We start from the raw sequence: 21,533 nt of genomic DNA, 5'->3' as shown, positions 1-21,533 counted from the left end.
TGTCTTCTCCTATCATTTTGGATCTCCCCCTCCCCCTCCCACTTTCAAATCCCTAACTAGCTCTTTCTTCAGTTAGTCCTGATGAAGGGTCTCGGCCCGAAACGTCGACTGTACCTCTTCCTAGAGATGCTGCCTGGCCTGCTGCGTTCACCAGCAACTTTGATGTGTGTTGCTATAGCTCCAGATCCTGTTTTATATAAAAGACGTGTTGAAGTTAAAAACTAAATATGATCTTCTGTTAACATACCCAATTGAAACTCAACTTCTTGATGATAATTTTACATTCACCGAGATAAATCAGGCAAAGTATTGGCCAACCAATTGAAAACTTCTGTAGTTAAATGACAACTTAAAGAAATTTGCAAAACTAATGGTGGTAGGACAATTGATTACTCTAAAATAAATGATACTTTTAGAGAATTCTATTCTAAAGTTTATAGTTCTGATTCCCCTAAAGATAATACTGTAATGAATAATTTTCTGGATCAATTTTCCCTACATTTTCTGCAGACAATTGCAAACAGATGGATCAACTCATTTCTTAAGAGGAAATCACCAAGGCTATACGTTCATTACACTTGGGAAAGGCTCCGGGTCCAGTTGGATTTTCTGGAGAATTTTATAAGGCTTTTTCTTCATTAGTTATACCGCGGTTATACTTAAGTCTTTTTGGATTCTTTAAAATTGGGTAGTTTGCCTCAATCTTTTTATGAAGCTTTTATTTCGCTTATCCTAAAAAAGAACAAGGACCCAGCTGAATGCTCTTCATATAGGCCAATTTCATTACTCAATGTTGATACTAAAATTCTTCCTAAAGTTCTGGCTCATAGGATTGAAAATATTTTACCTTCTATTATTTCTCATGATCAGATTGGATTTATTAAAAACCAACATTCCCATTTTAATATAAGCCGTGTATTAAATGTTATTTACTCTCCTTCTTAGGAGATATCAGAATGTGCGATATCCTTAGCTGCTGAGAAGGCCTTCGAGCCTTCGATTAGGTTGAATGGAATTATTTATTTACAACCTTAGAAAAATTTAATTTTGGACCAGATTTTATTCAATAGATTAAATTACTTTATTTATCTCCTTCTGCTCAGGTTCTCACTAATTTTTAAAATTCCAAACCATTTAAACTTCACCGTGGAACTAGACAAGGCTGCCCATTAAGTCATTTGCATTTTGATCTAGCTTTAGAACCCATTGCCATTGCTTTTCGAGAATCTAATGGTATTTGTAGTATTTTAAGGAGAGGTATCACCCACAAAATCTCGCTTTATGCTGATGATATATTGCTTTTTATCTCTAATGTTGAGACCTTGTTACCTTGCATACTTTCTTTACTCTCCCGTTTTAGCCGGTTTTCAGGATATAAATTGAACCTACATAAGAGTGAATGATTTCCTTTAAATAATTTGGTATCAATTAATACTAATCTCCCTTTTAAAATTGTAAGGAATCAATTTAATTATTTGGGTGTAACAGTCACTAAGAATTACAAACACCTGTTTAAAGAAAACTTTCTTACTTTATTGAACCATGTAAAAAAGATATCATTAAATTGGTCACCTCTTTCAATATCATTGATTGGATGAATTAATTCTACTAATATGAATATTCTACCTAATTTTATATATCTTTTTCAGGCTTAACCTGCTTTTGTTCCTAAATCCTTTTTTGACTCCCTTGAATCTATTTTATCCTCCTATATATGGATAAATAAACGTCCTCGTTTAAATAAAGTTCATCTTCAAAAACCTAAAAAGTCTGGAGGTTTAGCCTTACCTAATTTTAGGTTTTATTACTGGGTAGTTAATATACAATATCTTACGTTTTGGTTATAATATATTAAACCTGTAGACTGTCCGGTATGGGTTTCTTTAGAAGCTAACTCTGTTAATAAATTTTCTATTATTTCTCTTCTCGGATCCTCACTTCCTTTATTTGTAAGTAAACTAACTGATAATTTAATAGTTAAACATACTCTGAGGATCTGGATACAATTTAGAAAATATTTTAGTTTGTTGAGATTTTCCCTTTCTAGTCCCATTTATTCTAATTTTTTTAAAACCCTCCATAACTGATTTAGTTTTTAAAGAATGGGACAGGTTGGGTATTATATGTTTTTGGGATCTGTTTGTTGGAGGAAATTTTTTCTCATTTTTGCAATTGTCAGCTAAATATGGCTTACCCAAAACTCACTTTTTTAGATATCTACAAATCAGAGACTTTCTAAGATCTCAATTATGCATATTTCCTATAAGCTCAAATAAGAACTTACTAGGCGTAATTTTTAATTTGACACCTTTTCATAATGGTTCAATATCTAATACTTATGGTATATTACTGGAGACGAGGAATGTTCCTTTAGATAAAATTAAGAATCACTGGGAACAAGATTTACAGACATCAATATCTGAGAAAACTTGGAATGAAATTTTTAAACTGGTTAATACTTCATCGCTATGTGCTCGCCATTCCCTCATACAATTTAAGGTGGTACATAGAGTCCATATGACTAAAGATAAGCTATCTCGTTTTTATTCAGATATATCTCCCTACTGTGACAGAGGTAATAATGGAGAAGATTCATTAATTCATATGTTTTGGACCTGTCCGTGTCTTGAAAAATATTGGAAGGAAGTTTTTCAAACTTTTTCTTTACTTTTCAAAGTCAATTTTAAGCCTAATCCTCTGATGGCCCTATTCGGTATTGTTGCAGGACAAGAAATCAAGCTGAAGACATCTGATTTACATATTTTGGCCTTTAGCTCTTTTATAGCTAGGAGGGCGCTTTTGTTTAAATGGAAAGATGTTTTTCCTCCTACTCATGCTCAATAGTTATGTGACATTACGTCATGCTTAGATTTAGAGAAGATTTGTTGTTCTATTTCTGAACCTCGTCAAGACTTTCAAACATTGTGGGGATCCTTTCTGAATTATTTTCAAAACTTTCAAAACCCTCAATTCGTTGTTTAAATTCAGATGTTGGCTATCATTAATTTTTTATTATATGAGAAGATATTTTACCTTTTTTCCCCTTAATAAACAGCTTTGGTCTTGGTAGGGGTTAGAGTCATTTTTGTAATAAATTAGTATATTTCAATATAACTATTGACTAACTTACATGAATATTGGGTAATGAGATTGTTATTATGAGTAGATATACTGTAACTGGTAGTTTTTAAAAATCTTCTTTTTGAATACTTATATACACTTTCTTGTACTCTGTATTCTTCTATGTAGAAACTAATAGAAATATTGAAAGGAAGAATGCTCCTTCAGGATCTCATGATCTCTGGGACCCTTCCCTGATTCCAATTACTGGCAACATCAGGGTTAGTGGGTCCAACACTAATTAAACTAATCTCATCGTGTAAGCAGAATAGCCAATCACACCAGAGAACTTTCATGAGACAGCAAAACCAAGAAATGAAGAAACAAAATTTACACAGGCAGTAGTTAAAAGATTGGAAACTCCATACGAGACTGAGATTGAAGTTGAAATGCCATAATTAAGCATCCTAAAGATCCATTGAACTTCTCCATTCCTAGGGAATGAAAATTAATTTGTACAAAATTAGCTTTGTATAGGGTGGAGAGATCACTGTGCAGTAATCATGGCTTAATACAGCACTGAAGTTTCAATTACATCAAATGGAACAAACTGTCACTTTTCAGAGTCTTAGCAAGTGAGAGTAGCAGGTAATTCTCTGATTCTCCAAAGATCAAAGATCATTTACTCCCTACAGTGCCTCAGAAGGCCACGACACTGCTCTCTGCAGCAGGCAATCACAAGTGGCAGCTCTGGGATTTCAGCATTGATCTACATATTTGCAATGGTCAGGATGGGACTTCCACTTCTTGTGATGTAAAGACAACAAAGGTTGGTACTTCATCATTAACACAACCACGACTCTTGGATCTATAATCTTTACATTGAACATTAACACACAGTTTATATGAAGGACAGCACATAATTAGTACAGCTCTCAAAATGCTGAGTTCCTTTATAAAATCTCAGAGAATGGAAAGCAATCGAGGGGTTCTAATGGTAACCATGAATCATTCTTCGTTCTGCGACTAGACTTAGTCAGCTGTTCTGCTACTTAAATGACTTCCTTAGAGGACACAAACATAAAGTATTTATCTCCTTATGACAACATGTTCACAGGAGCCCCTCAGAGAGGTGCACTTGGCTCTGTGCTGTTTCTCATGTTTATTATAATTTGATGGATTTTATTCTGAAAAGCAATATTGTTCCTGCCACCAGCTTCCACAGACTAATTAATATGTCTAGGAAAATACAAGCAGTAACCAAATTACTGCAGGCAAACACATGTGATATTGGACAGTGGGTGGACAAGTAAAATGTTATCGTTAGTTAAGGGAGGGCTATGCCAGTAATTCTGTCAAGTAAGATTGACTTTTGTTAACAACCCATTTCAACAAGATAACGATATGGAAATCTAAGTCCAAAAAAACGAGACTCAAGCTTGGCAATCATATTCAATCCAGTGAAGTAAATGGTAAAATTAGCTGGAAATCTGGGCTTTAACTCATATCATCAGCCTCCTTAGAATTTGTAAGTGAGGAAAGATCTATCAGCCCCTGAAACCTACCCAATCAAAGTCCAACTCTCATAATCGTGTGTATGTATGTGTACACGATTAGGTGTGGACTGCTCTTTTTGCTGAGGAGTTATCAATGAAATTGAACAATGTATAATCATCCGAGAACATTCCACTTGTGACTGTGAGGAACAGCTGAAAATGGCCATTGTTCAATTGTTCAAGAAAGGGAGTAGAGCTAACCGAGGAAATTATAGACCACTGAGTCTTATTTCAGTGGTGGGCAATTTGTTGGAGAAGATCCTGAGAGGCAGGATTTATGAAAATTTGGAGAGACATGATCTGATTAGGGATAGTCAGCATGGCTTGTCAAGGGCAGGTCACGCCTTACAAACCTGATTGAATTCTTTGAGGATGCAACAAAACACATTGATGAGCTAATGCAGTGGATTTCAGTAAGGGATTTAATAAGGTTCCCCATGCGAGGCTCACTCAGAAAGTAATGAGGCATGGGATCCAAGGAGACCTTGCTCTGTGAATCCAGAATTGGCTTGGACACAGAAGGCAAAGGGTGGTTGTAAATGGTTCGTATTCTGAATGGAAGACAGTGACCTGTGGTGTTCTGCAGGGATCTGTTCTGGGTCCCCTCCTCTTTGTGATTCTAAATAAATGACCTGGATGAAGAAGTAGAAGGATGGGTTAGTAAGTTTGCTGTGACACAAAAGTTGGAAGGTGTTGTGGATATTCTGGAGGGTTGTCAGTGGTTACAGTGGGACTTCGATAGGATGCAGAACTGGGCTAAGAAGTGGCAACTGGAGCTCAACACAAATAAGTTTGAAGTGGTTTATTTCGGTAGGGCAAATTTGAAGAGAGAATATAATATTAATGGTAAGACTCTTGGCAGTGTGGAGGATCAACTAGATCTTGGGGTCCATGTCCATAGACACTCAAATCTGCTGCGCAAGTTGACCATGTTGTTAGGAAAGCGTATGATGTGTTGGCCTTCATCAACCGTGGGATTGAGTTCAAGAGCCGTGAGGTAATGTTACAGATATATAAGACCTTATTTAGAACCAATTTGAAGTACTGTGTTCAGTTCTGGTCACCTCATTATAGGAAGGATGTGGATACTATAGATCGAGTGCAGAGGAGATTTACAAGAATGTTGTCTGGATTGGAGGGCGTGTCTTATCAGAATAGGTTGAGTGTACTTGACCTTTTCTCCTTGGAGCAACCGAGGATGAGAGGTGACCAGATAGAGGTGTATAAGATGATGAGAGACATTGATCATGTGGATAGCCAGAAGCTTTTTCCCAGGGCTGAAATGGTTAACACAAGGGGGCCTAGTTTAATGTGCTTGGAAATAGGTACAGAGGAGATGTCAGGGTTAAGCTTTTCACACAGAGAGTGATGGATGTGCGGAATGGGCTGCTGGCGACAGTGGTAGAGGTGGATACAATAAGGTCTTTTAAGAGACTCTTAGATGCATGGAGTTTAGAAAAATAGAGGGCTATGCGGGAGGGGAATTCTAGGAGTTTCTAGAGAAGGTTAGATGATCAGCACAACATTTTGGGCTGAAGGACCTGTAATGTGTTGTAAATTATGTTCTGTGTGTGTAGAACCCTGAGAAATCCCTGTGATAATGTCACAGGACTGCGAAGCTTGGCCTTCAGCAACCACAAATATCTTCCACTCATTGGAACACATTCCCTTGATCCCCACCAATATGAGATTTATCAGGGCTCCTTCATATCACAAATGTTCAAAAACTAGTTGATGCCACTACATCTTTGGGATTCAGTTCTTTGAGGACATGTTTAGACCAAGGCTGTACTGAGCTGAGTAATCCTGCCAAAATGAGTATCAGTGCACATATTACTGGTGTGAAGGCAATGTCAAAACATCTTGCATCACTTTGCTGATGATTGAATCATTGGGAGATAATTAGCTCATCTGGAGTTGTTCTGCTTTTTGTGGACATCTTGACAAATACACTTACAGAAATGTTTGCAGCATGATAAAGCAAGATCATAATCATAAACACTCCTAATAACACTGCAGTCAAATACTTTTGCAGTACCTGAGAAAACTGTGTTGCTACACCTGTCAATCACAAAGGATCTGAATACCTGACCAAAACTTTGTAGCCACTTTCTTTCCTGTGAATCCTCACTAGATGGTATTATAACCTTTGTTTCTCACATATGAATGGAGAGATTTAAATGCAAGAATGCTACCAAGTCTGGAGGGCTTGGGTTACAAGGACAGACAGAATAAGCTGTTGCTTTTTTTTTCTGTCATGCAGAGGTGGCTAAGGATTGATATAAGACCATGAAGCACAGAGGTGCTACAGTCTTTTCCTCAGGGCAGAAGCCAAAGAGTGGTAGTAGAGAATTGCTTCTCCGAGTGGAGGCCTGTGACTAGTGGTGTGCCACAGGGATCAGTGCTGGGTCCATTGTTATTTGTCATCTATATCAATGATCTGGATGGTAATGTGGTAAATTGGATCAGCAAATTTGCTGATGATACAAAGATTGGAGGTGTAGTAGATAGCGAGGAAGGTTTTCAGAGCCTGCAGAAGGACTTGGACCAGCTGGAAAAATGGGCTGAAAAATGGCAGATGGAGTTTAATGCAGACAAGTATGAGGTATTGTACATTGGAAGGACAAACCAAGGTAGAACATACAGGGTTAATGGTAAGGCACTGAGGAGTGCAGTGGAACAGAGGGATCTGGGAATACAGATATAAAATTCCCTAAAAGTGGCGTCACAGGTAGATAGGGTCGTAAAGAGAGCTTTTGGTACATTGGCCTTTATTAATCGAGGTATTGAGTATAAGAACTGGAATGTTATGATGAGGTTGTATAAGGCATTGGTGAGGCCGAATCTGGAGTATTGTGTTCAGTTTTGGTCACCAAATTACAGGAAGGATATAAATAAGGTTGAAAGAGTGCAGAGAAGGTTTACAAGGTTGTTTCCAGGACTTGAGAAACTCAGTTACAGAGAAAGGTTGAATAGGTTAGGACTTTATTCCCTGGAGCGTAGAAGAATGAGGGGAGATTTGATAGAGGTATATAAAATTATGACGGGTATAGATAGAGTGAATGCAAGTAGGCTTTTTCCACTGAGGCAAGGGGAGAAAAAAACCAGAGGACATGGGTTAAGGGTGAGGAGGGAAAAGTTTAAAGGGAACATTGGGGGGGGCTTCTTCACACAGAGAGTGGTGGGAGTATGGAATGAGCTGCCAGATGAGGTGGTAAATGCGGTTTCTTTTTTAACATTTAAGAATAAATTGGACAGATACATGGATGGGAGGTGTATGGAGGAATATGGTCCGTGTGCAGGTCAGTGGGACTAGGCAGAAAATGGTTTGGCACAGCCAAGAAGGGCCAAAAGGCCTGTTTCTGTGCTGTAGTTTCTATGGTTTCTATGGCATGGGTGTCTAAAACCCGAGGCCATAGACATAAGGTGAGAGGGGAAGGATTTAAAGGGTACCTGAGGTGCAACTTTTTCCACAGAGAGGGTGGTGGGTATATGGAAAGAAATGCCAGATAAAATGGTAGAGATGAGTACAATTACAATGTATAAATTGCATCTAGACAGGAACATGGATAGGAAAAGTTTACAGGATTATAAGCCAAACGCAGGCAGATGGGATTAGCTCAGATAGTCAGCTTGGTTGGCATGGTTGAGTGGACCTGAAAGGCCCATTTCCATGCTGCATAAATTTAATGCAGAACTGCTGCTGTTAAACAATGCAACTTGCTGAAAGTCAGCAGAAATAGAGTCGGAAAAAAAATAAAATCCCTTTCCAGATGCTGTGCAATTGGTGTGCATTTAAAATTCTTTGCAACTGTAGCTTACCCTCCTTCAATTTAAATCAGAAGAAATCTGCATTTGCACTTGCCTGGCCAAACAAAATGTCTCTAAGTCACTGGTTTGCCAAGGTTGGACGACACTTGCCTTTGGTCCTTTTTAACATCATTATTCATAGTAAATAGTTCTAATGCTCCACTCATAATTGAGAACCAGCTGGTGCAACATAGAAATGATGTGAAATATGAATGTTGTAGATGTGATTTGATATGTGGTGCTGCATCTAATGTTATTTAGGGTCCCCCTTTGTGCTCATTTTACGGGTGATTACAGTATTTACCTGATCACAACTTCTTCGTGGCATAACCTTAGCCTGGAAAACAAATCCTCTTCCCTATTTACACTTGGAATTGATACTTCACATCAACAGACATAATTAATCTCTAAGTCACAGAGGGGGAAGTTCAGCATCCTTTTAGTTCCCCAGGAGGTGGAGCTACAATGGGTAGATTATTTAATATCGAAGATGCACCGCTTTCAAATCACATCAGATAATGATGCCACGTACATAATCAGCAGCTTGTGCTGAGCCCAAAGGATCTACTTTTCTGTCCGCCTGCTATCAGAATAACAGCTGCTGTGGGCTCAGTTCCTGATTAGTTCCAAATGTCAAATGAGCTGGCCGCGAAATGCAGAGGCAAATTCTGCTGAGAGAGAAGAATAAGTACAAGAGGAGCATTTTTATTTACAACTGCGGGCTTTTTGATCCTGTTCGGTTCTTCACTTCTCAGTAAGGACCCAAACATGGGAGACTCTCCCTCAGCTCATATAAACAGCTGACAATCATCCTCCTTCCCTGAGCATAATTACTATGCTTCTGACAGCTTTGTCTAAAATGGCTGAATGCTGCCTCTCCCAGTCACCACATCGAACAGAGTAATGGTGGACGGGGCTATCAGGTTGGGAGATATGTGGCTGGAGGTGCTGGGTGGAAGCTGTGAGCTTAGGGGAGCCAAAAGTAGACCTGGGTCTGAGGTTGGACTTGGTGGTGGAATAGATGGTAGGCCCGAAGGATTCTGCAAGGAATAACTTGCCTAAACTGATCACAGGAGTTGGATTCCCAGCATTAGCCCGGGATCTACTGAAGAAAATCCCCTTTAAATCAAACAGCGGGCTTCACAGATTGCTGGAACACATTGAGACATGCACAGCACATTGTTCAATGCTGTTTTGCACTCATTTCCAGATTCACGGAGAAGTTCTGACTTTACACAACCAGCATTCAATCCTGATTTTCATTAACATCATACTTTTGGTGGAAGTTGGACAGTACTATACACGCGTAATTTGATGAGAACCAAATACAAAACAGATTATCTTTACAAAGATGGGGAATGATGATGGGTTGCAACACAGATAAACATTGTTAATGAAAGCTTCATTTGGTTTTCAGTGACCCTTAGAACACCCATTTTCAAGACTTCATGATTTAGCATCATTCCCAGTTAAAAAGTTGTTGTAAAGCAAAAGCTTTATTGAAGTCAGTCGTATAACACAGAAACAGGTCCTTCAGTCCATCTTGTTCCTGCCAGTCTTTTTACCCTTCTATTCTAATCTCATTTTCCTGCATCAGGACTGTATCTGCATACATTTCTTATTCAAACGCATGTCTAAATGCCCCTTCAACATAAGATTCCGCCACCTTCTCTGCCAGTGAGTTCTGGACTTCAACCAGTCAACGTGTAAAAACCTTTCCCGTGAAATCTCTTTCAATGCTCCTTCCTCTCACCTTAAACCTCTGCCCTCTTGTTTTCGATACCCCTATAATGGGTAAACAATTCTGACAATCTGTTCTATGTCTCTCATAACTTTATTTTCCTCTATCTTGTCATCCCTCGGCTTCCTTTTCTCCAGGGAAAACAAACCTTCCCTGCCCAATCTCACTATACAAGTTTGTAGGACAAGGCCGGCCAAACTGGTCCAGCTTTCAGCTGACTAATATAGATACATGTTTGAACCAGTCCAGACAATTAAATGGTCACCTTTGTCTCAGGCTGGGATGGGAGATGGAAAAATATGTTTTTCAATCTACCTTAGAGTTCTAACGTATTGTTTTCTGAAATTACAGAGAACTTTGAGAAACTCCAACTGATAAGAGCTATGTACCAGGTAGGCTGCATTCACAAAGGTAGAAAACGTTGACCTCCTGTCACATATAATAAATGTCATCAGTGCAGAGCATAATTCAGTTTTCTTTAGACCTCCATAGGACAACGCACACTGTCAAGCCTCGTGGTTGCTACCCTGTAGCCTCCTGTTGTCTGCAGTTCAATGAACTGTGCACATGTCAAGCTTCAGGCCTATTCTCCACTGATTGGACTGCGTAATTGGATGCAAAACCATTCACCAGGCTGCTGAGAGGTAAACCAACAATGCTCTCTCACAAAATAAAGTAACTATCCAATTAGGGCTACATTAGATTTATGAGATCTGGGAAAACAGGATAATCCAATTACTCCTTCTAAAATTAGACCCCTGATTACATCAAGGAAGAAGTGGTGTGGAAGACTGAACAAAGACATGTTAGATGTTCAGAGGAGGTATAGTGTTGTGGAAAGTGTGTCCGATAGAGTTCCCCATAGTAATAAACTGTGATGGCCTATGTCTCTGGTAGAGTTCCCTATAAAGGTGCAGAATCTCAGCTAGTGTTATCTTTATGGACATTATGATGCTGACATAAAGGAATATTTTATTGATTGCAGTATTTTGATTGGATGCTCATGTCAGGCCAGCCAGATAGTTCAAATTTAATGCAATTTGTATGATACGATATTCTTGTTTGGGCCCTGAAATAGACATGAGCATTAGCCAGAAAGTTGTAGGATAAAATGATAATGACAGGCCACTGAGCAAAGAGAATATTGCTTTGAAATTGTGTGTTTTGAAGACCTGAGCTATCCTCAGAAATGGCAGTTCCTTTCAGAAACCATTGCCCCAGAAACTTCCCAATCCAGCCTTTCCAAATAATGAAGTTCTGTAAGACACAGCAAGCTACAGCTATTTGTTACTTCCTTGAGAAACCCTTCCTGATTCCTTGGAGAACCTATTGTTTTATTCAATAGTCGCTCAGGTACACTATCCAACAATAACACACACTCCTGTACCATTATTCAAATAATATTGCACCATTAGCTGGTACTATGAAAGTAGCATTGAAATAGCCAAAATTGGTATAAATTAGCGTACTTCAACCTCCAAAGGAACCCGAAGTACAGTGTTACTATGAAATACAGTTTCAGCTACAGCCCGAGGAAAAGTAGGAGGCAGGTTTTCTTTGCAACACTTAACAAGTATCTAGAATCACCAAGGCATATAGAAGGCAAAGTGCTGGTAAAAAGGATTAATAAAGATGGGTACAAGATAGCTAGCCAAAAGGCCCATTTCTCTGCTGTATGACTCTATAGCTCTTGCTCACTAGCATCACTTTCACTAGGCCCGTAGGAAGCCATAGATTAAACTGATAAAGAGTGTGCAACATTCCATCCCTGTTGATTGGCCTTCCAAGTCTTATCTTCAGTTCTTCAAATGAAGCCCGGGTCTTTCAAATGTTAACAGACCTATCAGTTCACCAGGCCAGTTTAACTTTCTCATTAACTTACTAATTTAATTATCTGGTGTTGTCTTTCTCTTTTAAATTGTCATTAAATTCATAAAGCATTTGACTTCAATTAATTAAACCTCAGTTTGATATACTAGGTTTAACAGTGTTCTATCCTCTCTCTGTAATCCCAGTCTTCTTCCTATTTCTTCCCAACAGTTTTGGCTCCATTTCTGCTTTCCACTCACCTGATTATTAATCATTTTCCTCTTCCCTCCGCAGGTTCTACTTTCTTCATGTCCCCATGAGATACCTAGTTTCTTCTCTCCTCCCTTTTCCCTCTTTAAAAGGTTGTGCTGTTGGTACTAGCACTACAACCTCTTCCTTTGACAAGCCTCCTCAAGCCTGCCTCCAACTCCTGAGCTGTTAATGTCACCTCCACATGCCACAAATTCACTTCCTTTGGCTTCACTCATGCCTTCCACCTTTTTCTCTCTAACTCACACATTTGGATATTCTTTTGCCACCATACTCCTTGCCTCCCACCATGCTCCACTGCAATGGTTCCTCTGTGTTACTGTGATCCTCTACATGGGCATCCTTCTCTCTTGGTCTACTTATATTTCACAGGTACTGATGAGCTGGCGAACGGTTAACAAAAAATTCTTTCATATTTATTTTAGAAAACATTTTCAGGCTATCTACTTGCATGCAAAAGGTTTACAGAAAACAATTTAAGATAATGAAAGCAGATGTTGTTGGCATTCTCACTCTCTCTATGCAGATGACCCCAACATTGTAGAACGGAAGAGGTGGGTGTGGGTTATGTTTCAATAAAACTGTTCGTATTGTGATTTGCTGCATGAAGCAAGAGCTGAAAAAGATCAATTTTGTTTTTATTTTTTCACACCAATTTCATAAGAGGGAATATTTATTCCACATCCACATCTTTTGATTTGTGAATTCTGTGAGAGTGTACCACCATTAACTGAACTGCCTTAATGCACAGATCACCTGTGCATGAAATCATTAAACCAGCCTGGAGTTCTGGATAATCATATTGTATTAACCTAATTAAACATTAACAAGCCTCATAAGAAAATATTGCTTGAGCTTATTAAAAAACATAGGAATGCTGCTGATTTTAATTTTATCTCTTATTTAAGCTGTTACTGACCCTGCTTTTGCAATCAATTGGGCAAAGAGATACACATTGAAGTTAGGGAAAATACTTGAAGTTCTTGTTCGAAAAGAGGAAATAATTACTTGTTTTCTAAAACTAACCTATGTGCTTTCCATACATGTTATAGTAGAAGCTCACACAGTAAGCGCTGTTCGTCGAACCATATGGATTTTTAGGCAGTGTACTGAAAATAGGACTCAGTAGCCGAGCCTTTTCGCCTTCCTTTCGAGGACGAGAAGTTTCTATATACATGTAGTAACCTGCAAGAGAAAAAGGAGTAATTCAGATAATTACCAAATACTCAACAGACTCAACTTCACTTCACATGATGCTTCCAGATATGAAGCCAACAAATTATAGTGCAGTATCCTCATTTTTGGTACTTTACATATGTAATGGCTTCTCTGTAATGTTAACTGCTGAGGTATTGGGTTCTCTGTAGCACAAATGTTTGGGTTCTGACTAGATAATGGGACTTAAGAATTCAGTGGCTAGCCAATGGGAGAGATGTTATTCTTGCTTGTGTGTCTGAAAGCTGCTGGTTTTGCGGGCTCCTGCCAGAAGGTGTGAGGGGAATGAAGAGAGGAGACGAGAGCTGAGGAGAGCAGTGGGTTGCCCGACTGGGTGGGACTCTGGCGGGAGTCCGGGGGTCGCCGACACTCAGAGGAGATCGAATGGCGGAAGGAAGATCTTGCTGAGTGAACTCGAACGATTTGTGCACGAACTGTTTAATAAAACTGGCGTCCTTTTATTTTATATTTTGTTTCTCTACTAACCACATAGTCAAAGTAAGAATTATAAAATATTAATTGTTTAACCGCATATTGTGTACTGTTTGTTATTTCTGGGTACTGATTTGGAACAGGGGACACATCACGCAGCACCCACCCAAACGAGATTTCTAAAGTTTGGCCGGGCAGGGGGTTATCACCCCCGAGATCATGCCACTAGGCAAAGCAAGTGTTACACATAAAAGAACCTTTATATAAAAATACAGAGACTGTGAGTGAACACCTCTCAGCCCATTTGTTGTTTTGTAATGTTATTTTATCAAACGGGCTGCCTTGGATCCTTAAAACGTGACCATCCTTTGAAGGAAATTATTTTTACTGCTCTGCCTACAAATCAAATAGACACTTAATCAATTTAACTTGACCTCTGAAAACATCTGGCGTGACTTGTGTGAAAGTAGTGTTTCAGGCTGAGTACTTCTGAACTAACCAATATCAATCAATGCAATAGCACCTTGCTGTCAAGGCACACTGTAAAGAAACAGTACACTCTAGGGCAATTACACACTCTAATGGCATGTCTATTATATTTTGTGTGAACTAAAATGTCTTGTTCACTACTGGCAGGATTAGACATTTATGCCTTACAGCCGATTAAAAACTACTCCAGTGAAAGAAAAATGATTCAGTGCCTGAAAATCAATGCCTGAATGAGGTACGAATTTGACTAAATCTGATGCAATTTGTATTTGTTGCTCAGTATTAGTTACTGTATATGTTACTCCAATATCCATTCAGAAAATCAGGAGTGTTTTAATATTTCCCCACATGCACAGGGAAAATGCTATTATTCGACCTAGCCATTCTCAAAGTTGGACGGATGAGGACAATTGTCGATGTTTCGGCCCGAAACGTCAACTGAACTCTTTTCCATAGATGCTGCCTGGCCTGCTGAGTGGCCCCAGGATTTTATGTGTAGTGCTTGGATTTCCAGCGTCAGCAGACTTTCTCTTGTTTGTGAATGGTAACTGTCTAGTTGTATTAGCTTTGAAGTTCAACCTGAATGTCTATCTGACACAAGGTTAATGAACCCCTAGTAAATTAAAACCGTAAACTGAGGCACTGAATGAGAAGCATACCCCACTACAGCACTCCTGTACCCTCTATATGCACTCAGCTTTGATTTGGCTTAAATATCAGAAGTGGCCTGTGTAGTCTTTTATTCTAACTTCCCCTTTCACTGATGTTCAACAGTATTAAAATTCATTAATTTATTTGACGATTACATTGAATTCAGCTCAAATGTTTTCTTTAGCTTTATAAATAACCTGGGAGCAAATTATAGAATTTTCAGCAGTCACTCTTACCTTAAGTACCATCCATAATGAGTCAGCATCCTTTCACTTGTCTCAATTTTATAGTACCTACAGTTTTCAAACTTTCATTGTATGGGCTACCATTCCAAATTACCTCAGAAAAGTTGTAAGAATAAGGATCAATTTTAAATGACTTCCTCGCTGAAAACTAGAACAAATAGTGCAGGAGAGGGAGATGGAGTAGTTTAAATGTAGCAGGAGAGCCACCCAGAGACCAGACACCATAATCTGAGGGAGATATGGAAGCAGACGAAAAGCTGAAGGGACTTAATTTAATCCACCAGTTGTAATTGTAAAAACAAGAGATACTGCTGATGTTGGAAATCCAGAATTACTCACACCAACTGCAGGAGGAACACAACAGGTCAGGCAGCACGATGGAGAGGAATAAAGAGTTGATGTTTTGAGCCAAGAGCTTTCGTTGGGACTGGCCAGCAAAGAAAGACAATCAGTCCCGATGAAGTGTCTCAGCCCAATCTGTTGCCTCTTTATTCCTCTCCATGGATGCTGCCACACCTGATGAGTTCCTCCAGCATTTTGTGTTAGTTGTAATCTTAACCCAAGGTTTTTGTGCCAGTTCATACATTTTTAGGTTAAAATGAAAGTAGAAATTTAAACGTGAAGAAATGTACCCCTTTATTTGTTTCTTTGCTGGTCAGGAGGAGCAGAACTGCTCCTCAGTGAACTGCGAGGGAAGCCTCATCTTCCCCTAATTCCACAATTTCACACGACCGTAATCTGTGTCAAAGATAAACATATTGTATTCAAAAGCAGGGGCATTTAACATGAATTCTTGATGGGCAATGAGGTGAATGATCACAACACAGCCAGCTCAGAGACCTGAGAGAATTCCTCCAGCTCTACTTCATGTGTCCTTACTTCCAAATGAAGGAAGAACAGAAATGTCATCAGTTGATCTCCAACATATTATAAAGTGCAGCCCTGCTGATACTGCAAATATCTGTCTTGTCTGCTTACTGTATATTACCCCATAACTATAATTTATGCTCATTTATCTCTTGAAATTAGTTCATCAAAAGCTTTGGATGGGCATCCTTTTCCCCAGAGGCACAATTACATGTCCTTCAAGAGTTAAGAAGCTCCTCAATGCAGAGAGCTCAAAATACAGGAAACTTTGTGCTTTGCAACTGCACTAGATGAAACAGGATGCAATAGCTAATATAAATATTAGCAGCTAGCTTCATGAATGTTAAGTAGAGAAAGAGCAGTTTAAAACAGATGAATTTTTGCAAAGGAATAAGTGAGTATTTTGTGAAGAGTTATTTCAAGACTGAAATAAATTTCCATCTTTTCACAGTTGTACGAAACAAACCCTATCAAACTAAAATGTAGAAAAGCGTAAGAAGGCAAAGATCACACCCTCTATTGATTGGCCAAGAGTTTTAAATCAGAAGACACCAGGACAGCTAAGGAGTGCACATTCAAAATAATTAAATCCCAGACTAATTCACTAACTGGAACAGAGATGGCTAGGTAGACAATACGTGGTAATTACAATGTATGGGAACTGGTGAACCCCATTGATTCATAGTCACCATATCTGTATTAAGTGTCAGCCGTTTGAAGAATCTCAGTTTGGAGTTGATGAGCTGTAATCCAAGCGTCAGGCAGAGTCTTGAAGGCCAGGTTGCATGCCCATTACCAGGGTTAACAAGATCTCCTCTGACCTGGAGAGGAACTTGGAGTGGGAAAGGTCAGAGTGAGTTACCATTGGTTGCTAATGACACATGTATGTTGAACTAGGGAGGAGATTTTATAGGGATTATAAGGAGGTCAGTCAAAATTGCAGAACCACAAAGATTATAATTTCCATATTATTACCTAAGACGCAGATAAATTACTAGAGGGAAAGTAAGACTGGGAATGTGAGATAAATATGTGGTTCAGAGACAAGCCTGGGAGAGATCTTTTTCAATTCATGAGATTTCCTCACTAGATCCTTGGTGGATCACATAACCAGGATTATAGACAGGGCTTTAAATCAATTGGTGGGGCTATTTCAGGTAAAGAGAGAGATGATAGGGCAAAGGGGTGAATGAAAGGGACACAAAATCTAAACATAAGCTTGCAGTAGAAATTGGAACCATGCTAAATAGCTATTATAAAATGTCTCACTTTAAAGCTCCCTATCTGAATTCACACAGCATTTGTGGTAAAATAGCTGGATTGACAACACCAATAAAAACAAATGTATCTGATTCAATAAATCACATACATTTGTTTCTATTTGTACAATCAACTCATCTATAATACATCTAATTATAGAGCTATACTTGCATGCTGACCAGTTTTCTAGACTTTTTAATGTTCTGAGTGAATAGGTAAACAGCAGCCAAACCAGGAAGGCTTCAATGTAGTGGTGAGACATGTTATGGGACAGACGCCCACAACATAGAATTAGTTTGAGTGGAAATAAGGAAACTCCATTGAGTGAAGTCTATCATCATGGATTAAAGACTGATGATCACATAGAGAGTAAGAATTAATGGGCTTGATTTCAGACTGTAAAGATATAACTGATGGAGAGCCCCAAGGATCAGTTCTTGGCCATCAGCTGTGACTACCTATATTAATGATCTTGAGGAGTGGAACAGAGTGTAAGGTATCCTGATGAAGGGTCTTGACTGGAAACATCGACTGTTTATTCTTTTCCATAGATGCTGCTGGCCTGCTGAGTTCCTCCAACATTTTGTGTGTGTTGCTTGGATTTCCAGCATCTGCAAATTTTCTCTTGTTTGAGAGTGTAAGGTATCCAAGTTTTATGATGGTACAAAAATGGGTGGGATGGCATGCTATGATGAGATCTTCGCACTCTGTAATATGATATAGCTAAGTTGAGGGAGAGGGCATAAAATGACAAGTAGAACTTAATGCGAGAAAGTGTAAGGTCTTATACTTTGATAAGTGGTATCAAAATAAGTGGATTACAGGTGGATCTAGGTGTTCCTCTGTATGGAGCACAAAAGGTTAGCATGCAGATACAACAAACAATTAAGAAGGAAAAGAGTAAACTGGTTTTCACTGCTAGTTTATGGAGTTTATAAATGAAGAATTATTGTTGCGATTGTACAGGGTTTTCCTTGGGCTACACCTACAGAATTCTGCATATTTTTGGTTCCCTATTTAAGAAAAATATACAAGCACTGGAGGAAGTCCAGAAGAGATTCATTTTGCTATTCTATTATGGATGACTAAATAATTTAGATCTGTATTCTTTGGAGTTTAGAAGTATCAGGAGATTTCTTATCAAAATAGATACTCAGTGTTATAGACAAGCATCAGCTTTGATACAGACTAGGCAAATTAACTTGCCTTCTGGGATCTGTAAACTGAAGGTGGGTGAATAAATACGAAGTGATTTCAACACAATGAATGTAATTGCTGCCTTTTTATCTTTTGATGCTATATTATTAGAAAATTCAAGAACAAGTTAAGTTTGAAGCTTCTTTTCCATAACTGTAAGTGCTGGATTGTTTTGATTTTACTCTGCGTTAAACTGAAGATAGTGGGAGTTCAAAGCTATGTGTATGTGTCCTTATGTATGTAAATCTTGCTTTCAGTAATCGTGGATATCGTGAATTAAATGGGCACTATTCAAAATAGAGCACAGTTAATTAAATATTCATGCAAGGCAGGTATTTTCTTTTATAACTGGGAATAAAGCCAGCACTTGCTTTTGGCAATGAGACCATCTTTATAAACACCAAACAACACACATCAAAGTTGCTGGTGAACGCAGCAGGCCAAGCAGCATCTATAGGAAGAGGCGCAGTCGACGTTTCAGGCCGAGACCCTTCATCAGGACTAACTGAAGGAAGAGTGAGTAAGGGATTTGAAAGCAGGAGGGGGAGGGGGAGATGCAAAATGATAGGAGAAGACAGGAGGGGGAGGGATAGAGCCAAGAGCTGGATAAGTGATAGGCAAAAGGGGATACGAGAGGATCATGGGACAGGAGGTCCGGGAAGAAAGACAGGGGGGGGGGGTGACCCAGAGGATGGGCAAGAGGTATATTCAGAGGGACAGAGGGAGAAAAAGGAGAGTGAGAGAAAGAATGTGTGCATAAAAATGAGTAACAGATGGGGTACGAGGGGGAGGTGGGGCCTAGCGGAAGTTAGAGAAGTCAATGTTCATGCCATCAGGTTGGAGGCTACCCAGACGGAATATAAGGTGTTGTTCCTCCAACCTGAGTGTGGCTTCATCTTTACAGTAGAGGAGGCCGTGGATAGACATGTCAGAATGGGAATGGGATGTGGAATTAAAATGTGTGGCCACTGGGAGATCCTGCTTTCTCTGGCGGACAGAGCGTAGGTGTTCAGCAAAGTGGTCTCCCAGTCTGCGTCGGGTCTCGCCAATATATAGAAGGCCACATCGAGAGCACCAGACGCAGTACATCACCCCAGCCGACTCACAGGTGAAGTGTCGCCTCACCTGGAAGGACTGTCTGGGGCCCTGAATGGTGGTAAGGGAGGAAGTGTAAGGGCATGTGTAGCACTTGTTCTGCTTACAAGGAAAAGCACCAGGAGGGAGATCAGTGGGGAGGGATGGGGGGGACGAATGGACAAGGAAGTTGCATAGGGAGCAATCCCTGCAGAAAGCAGAGGGGGGGAGGGAAAGATGTGCTTAGTGGTGGGATCCTGTTGGAGGTGGCGGAAGTTACGGAGAATAATATGTTGGACCTGGAGGCTGGTGGGGTGGTAGGTGAGAACCAGGGGAACCCTATTCCTAGTGGGGTGGCGGGAGGATGGAGTGAGAGCAGATGTGTGTGAAATGGGGGAGATGCATTTGAGAGCAGAGTTGACAGTGGAGGAAGGGAAGCCCCTTTCTTTAAAAAAGGAGGACATCTCCCTCCCTCATCTCCCCCATTTCACGTACATCTGCTCTCACTCCATCCTCCCGCCACCCCACTAGGAAAAGGGTTCCCCTGGTCCTCACCTACCACCCCACCAGCCTCCGGGTCCAACATATTATTCTCCGTAACTTCCGCCACCTCCAACGGGATCCCACCACTAAGCACATCTTTCCCTCCCCCCTCTCTCTGCATTCTGCAGGGATCGCTCCCTACACAACTCCCTTGTCCATTCGTCCCCCCCATCCCTCCCCACTGATCTCCCTCCTGGCACTTATCCGTGTAAGCGGAACAAGTGCTACACATGCCCTTACACTTCCTCCCTTACCACCATTCAGGGCCCCAAACAGTCCTTCCAGGTGAGGCATCACTTCACCTGTGAGTCGACTGTGGTGATATACTGCGTCCGGTGCTCCCGATGTGGCCTTTTATATATTGGTGAGACCCGACGCAGACTGGGAGACCACTTTGCTGAACATCTACGCTCTGTCCGCCAGAGAAAGCAGGATCTCCCAGTGGCCACACATTTTAATTCCACATCCCATTCCCATTCTGACATGTCTATCCACGGCCTCCTCTACTGTAAAGATGAAGCCACACTCAGGTTGGAGGAACAACACCTTATATTCCGTCTGGGTAGTCTCCAACCTGATGGCATGAACATTGACTTCTCTAACTTCCGCTAGGCCCCACCTCCCCCTCGTACCCCATCTGTTACTCATTTTTATGCACACATTCTTTCTCTCACTCTCCTTTTTCTCCCTCTGTCCCTCTGAATATACCTCTTGCCCATCCTCTGGGTCACCCCCCCCCGTCTTTCTTCCCGGACCTCCTGTCCCATGATCCTCTCGTATCTCCTTTTGCCTATCACCTGTCCAGCTCTCGGCTCTATCCCTCCCCCTCCTGTCTTCTCCTATCATTTTGCATCTCCCCCTCCCCCTCCAGCTTTCAAATCCCTTACTCACTCTTCCTTCAGTTAGTCCTGACGAAGGGTCTCGGCCTGAAACGTCGACTGCGCCTCTTCCTATAGATGCTGCTTGGCCTGCTGCGTTCACCAGCAACTTTGATGTGTGTTGCTTGAATTTCCAGCATCTGCAGAATTCCTGTTGTTTGCTTATAAACACCAAATGCAGCATAATGCCCTCCACCTGAACCCTTCCCTATTGAAGTGGTGAGGGATTGATATTATTGTGGATTTCTGTTTAAAACGAAATGCTCAAAGTTGAAACTTCCATTCAGAAGCAATCATAAAATAGAGAAAGGTGGAATAATTACTGGTGAGTTTACAAGGAGCAGATTGAATTGAAACACAGCGACTCTGAGAGATGTAATATCCCTGTACACTTACTTCATGATAGATGCAACATTACACAATTGCTTTCTGAGGA

At 40.2% G+C, this 21,533-nt stretch overlaps 1 protein-coding gene across 2 annotated transcripts in view; it reads right to left on the bottom strand.

The window, feature by feature from the left end:
- mdga2a (MAM domain containing glycosylphosphatidylinositol anchor 2a) overlaps positions 1-21,533 on the bottom strand; it is a 1,048,869-nt gene that overhangs the window by 32,389 nt on the left and 994,947 nt on the right. For both annotated transcript variants that reach the window (XM_063047135.1, XM_063047145.1), the window contains one exon: positions 13,273-13,431. In XM_063047135.1, coding sequence (XP_062903205.1) covers positions 13,273-13,431 — 159 coding nt within the window. The remainder of the gene's footprint in view (positions 1-13,272; positions 13,432-21,533) is intronic.

This window comes from Mobula hypostoma, chromosome 1 (assembly GCF_963921235.1).
Source record: "Mobula hypostoma chromosome 1, sMobHyp1.1, whole genome shotgun sequence".
Lineage (NCBI taxonomy): Eukaryota > Metazoa > Chordata > Chondrichthyes > Myliobatiformes > Myliobatidae > Mobula > Mobula hypostoma.
Note: the sequence above shows the minus strand (reverse complement) of the source record. Positions and strands in the feature narration are given on the sequence as shown.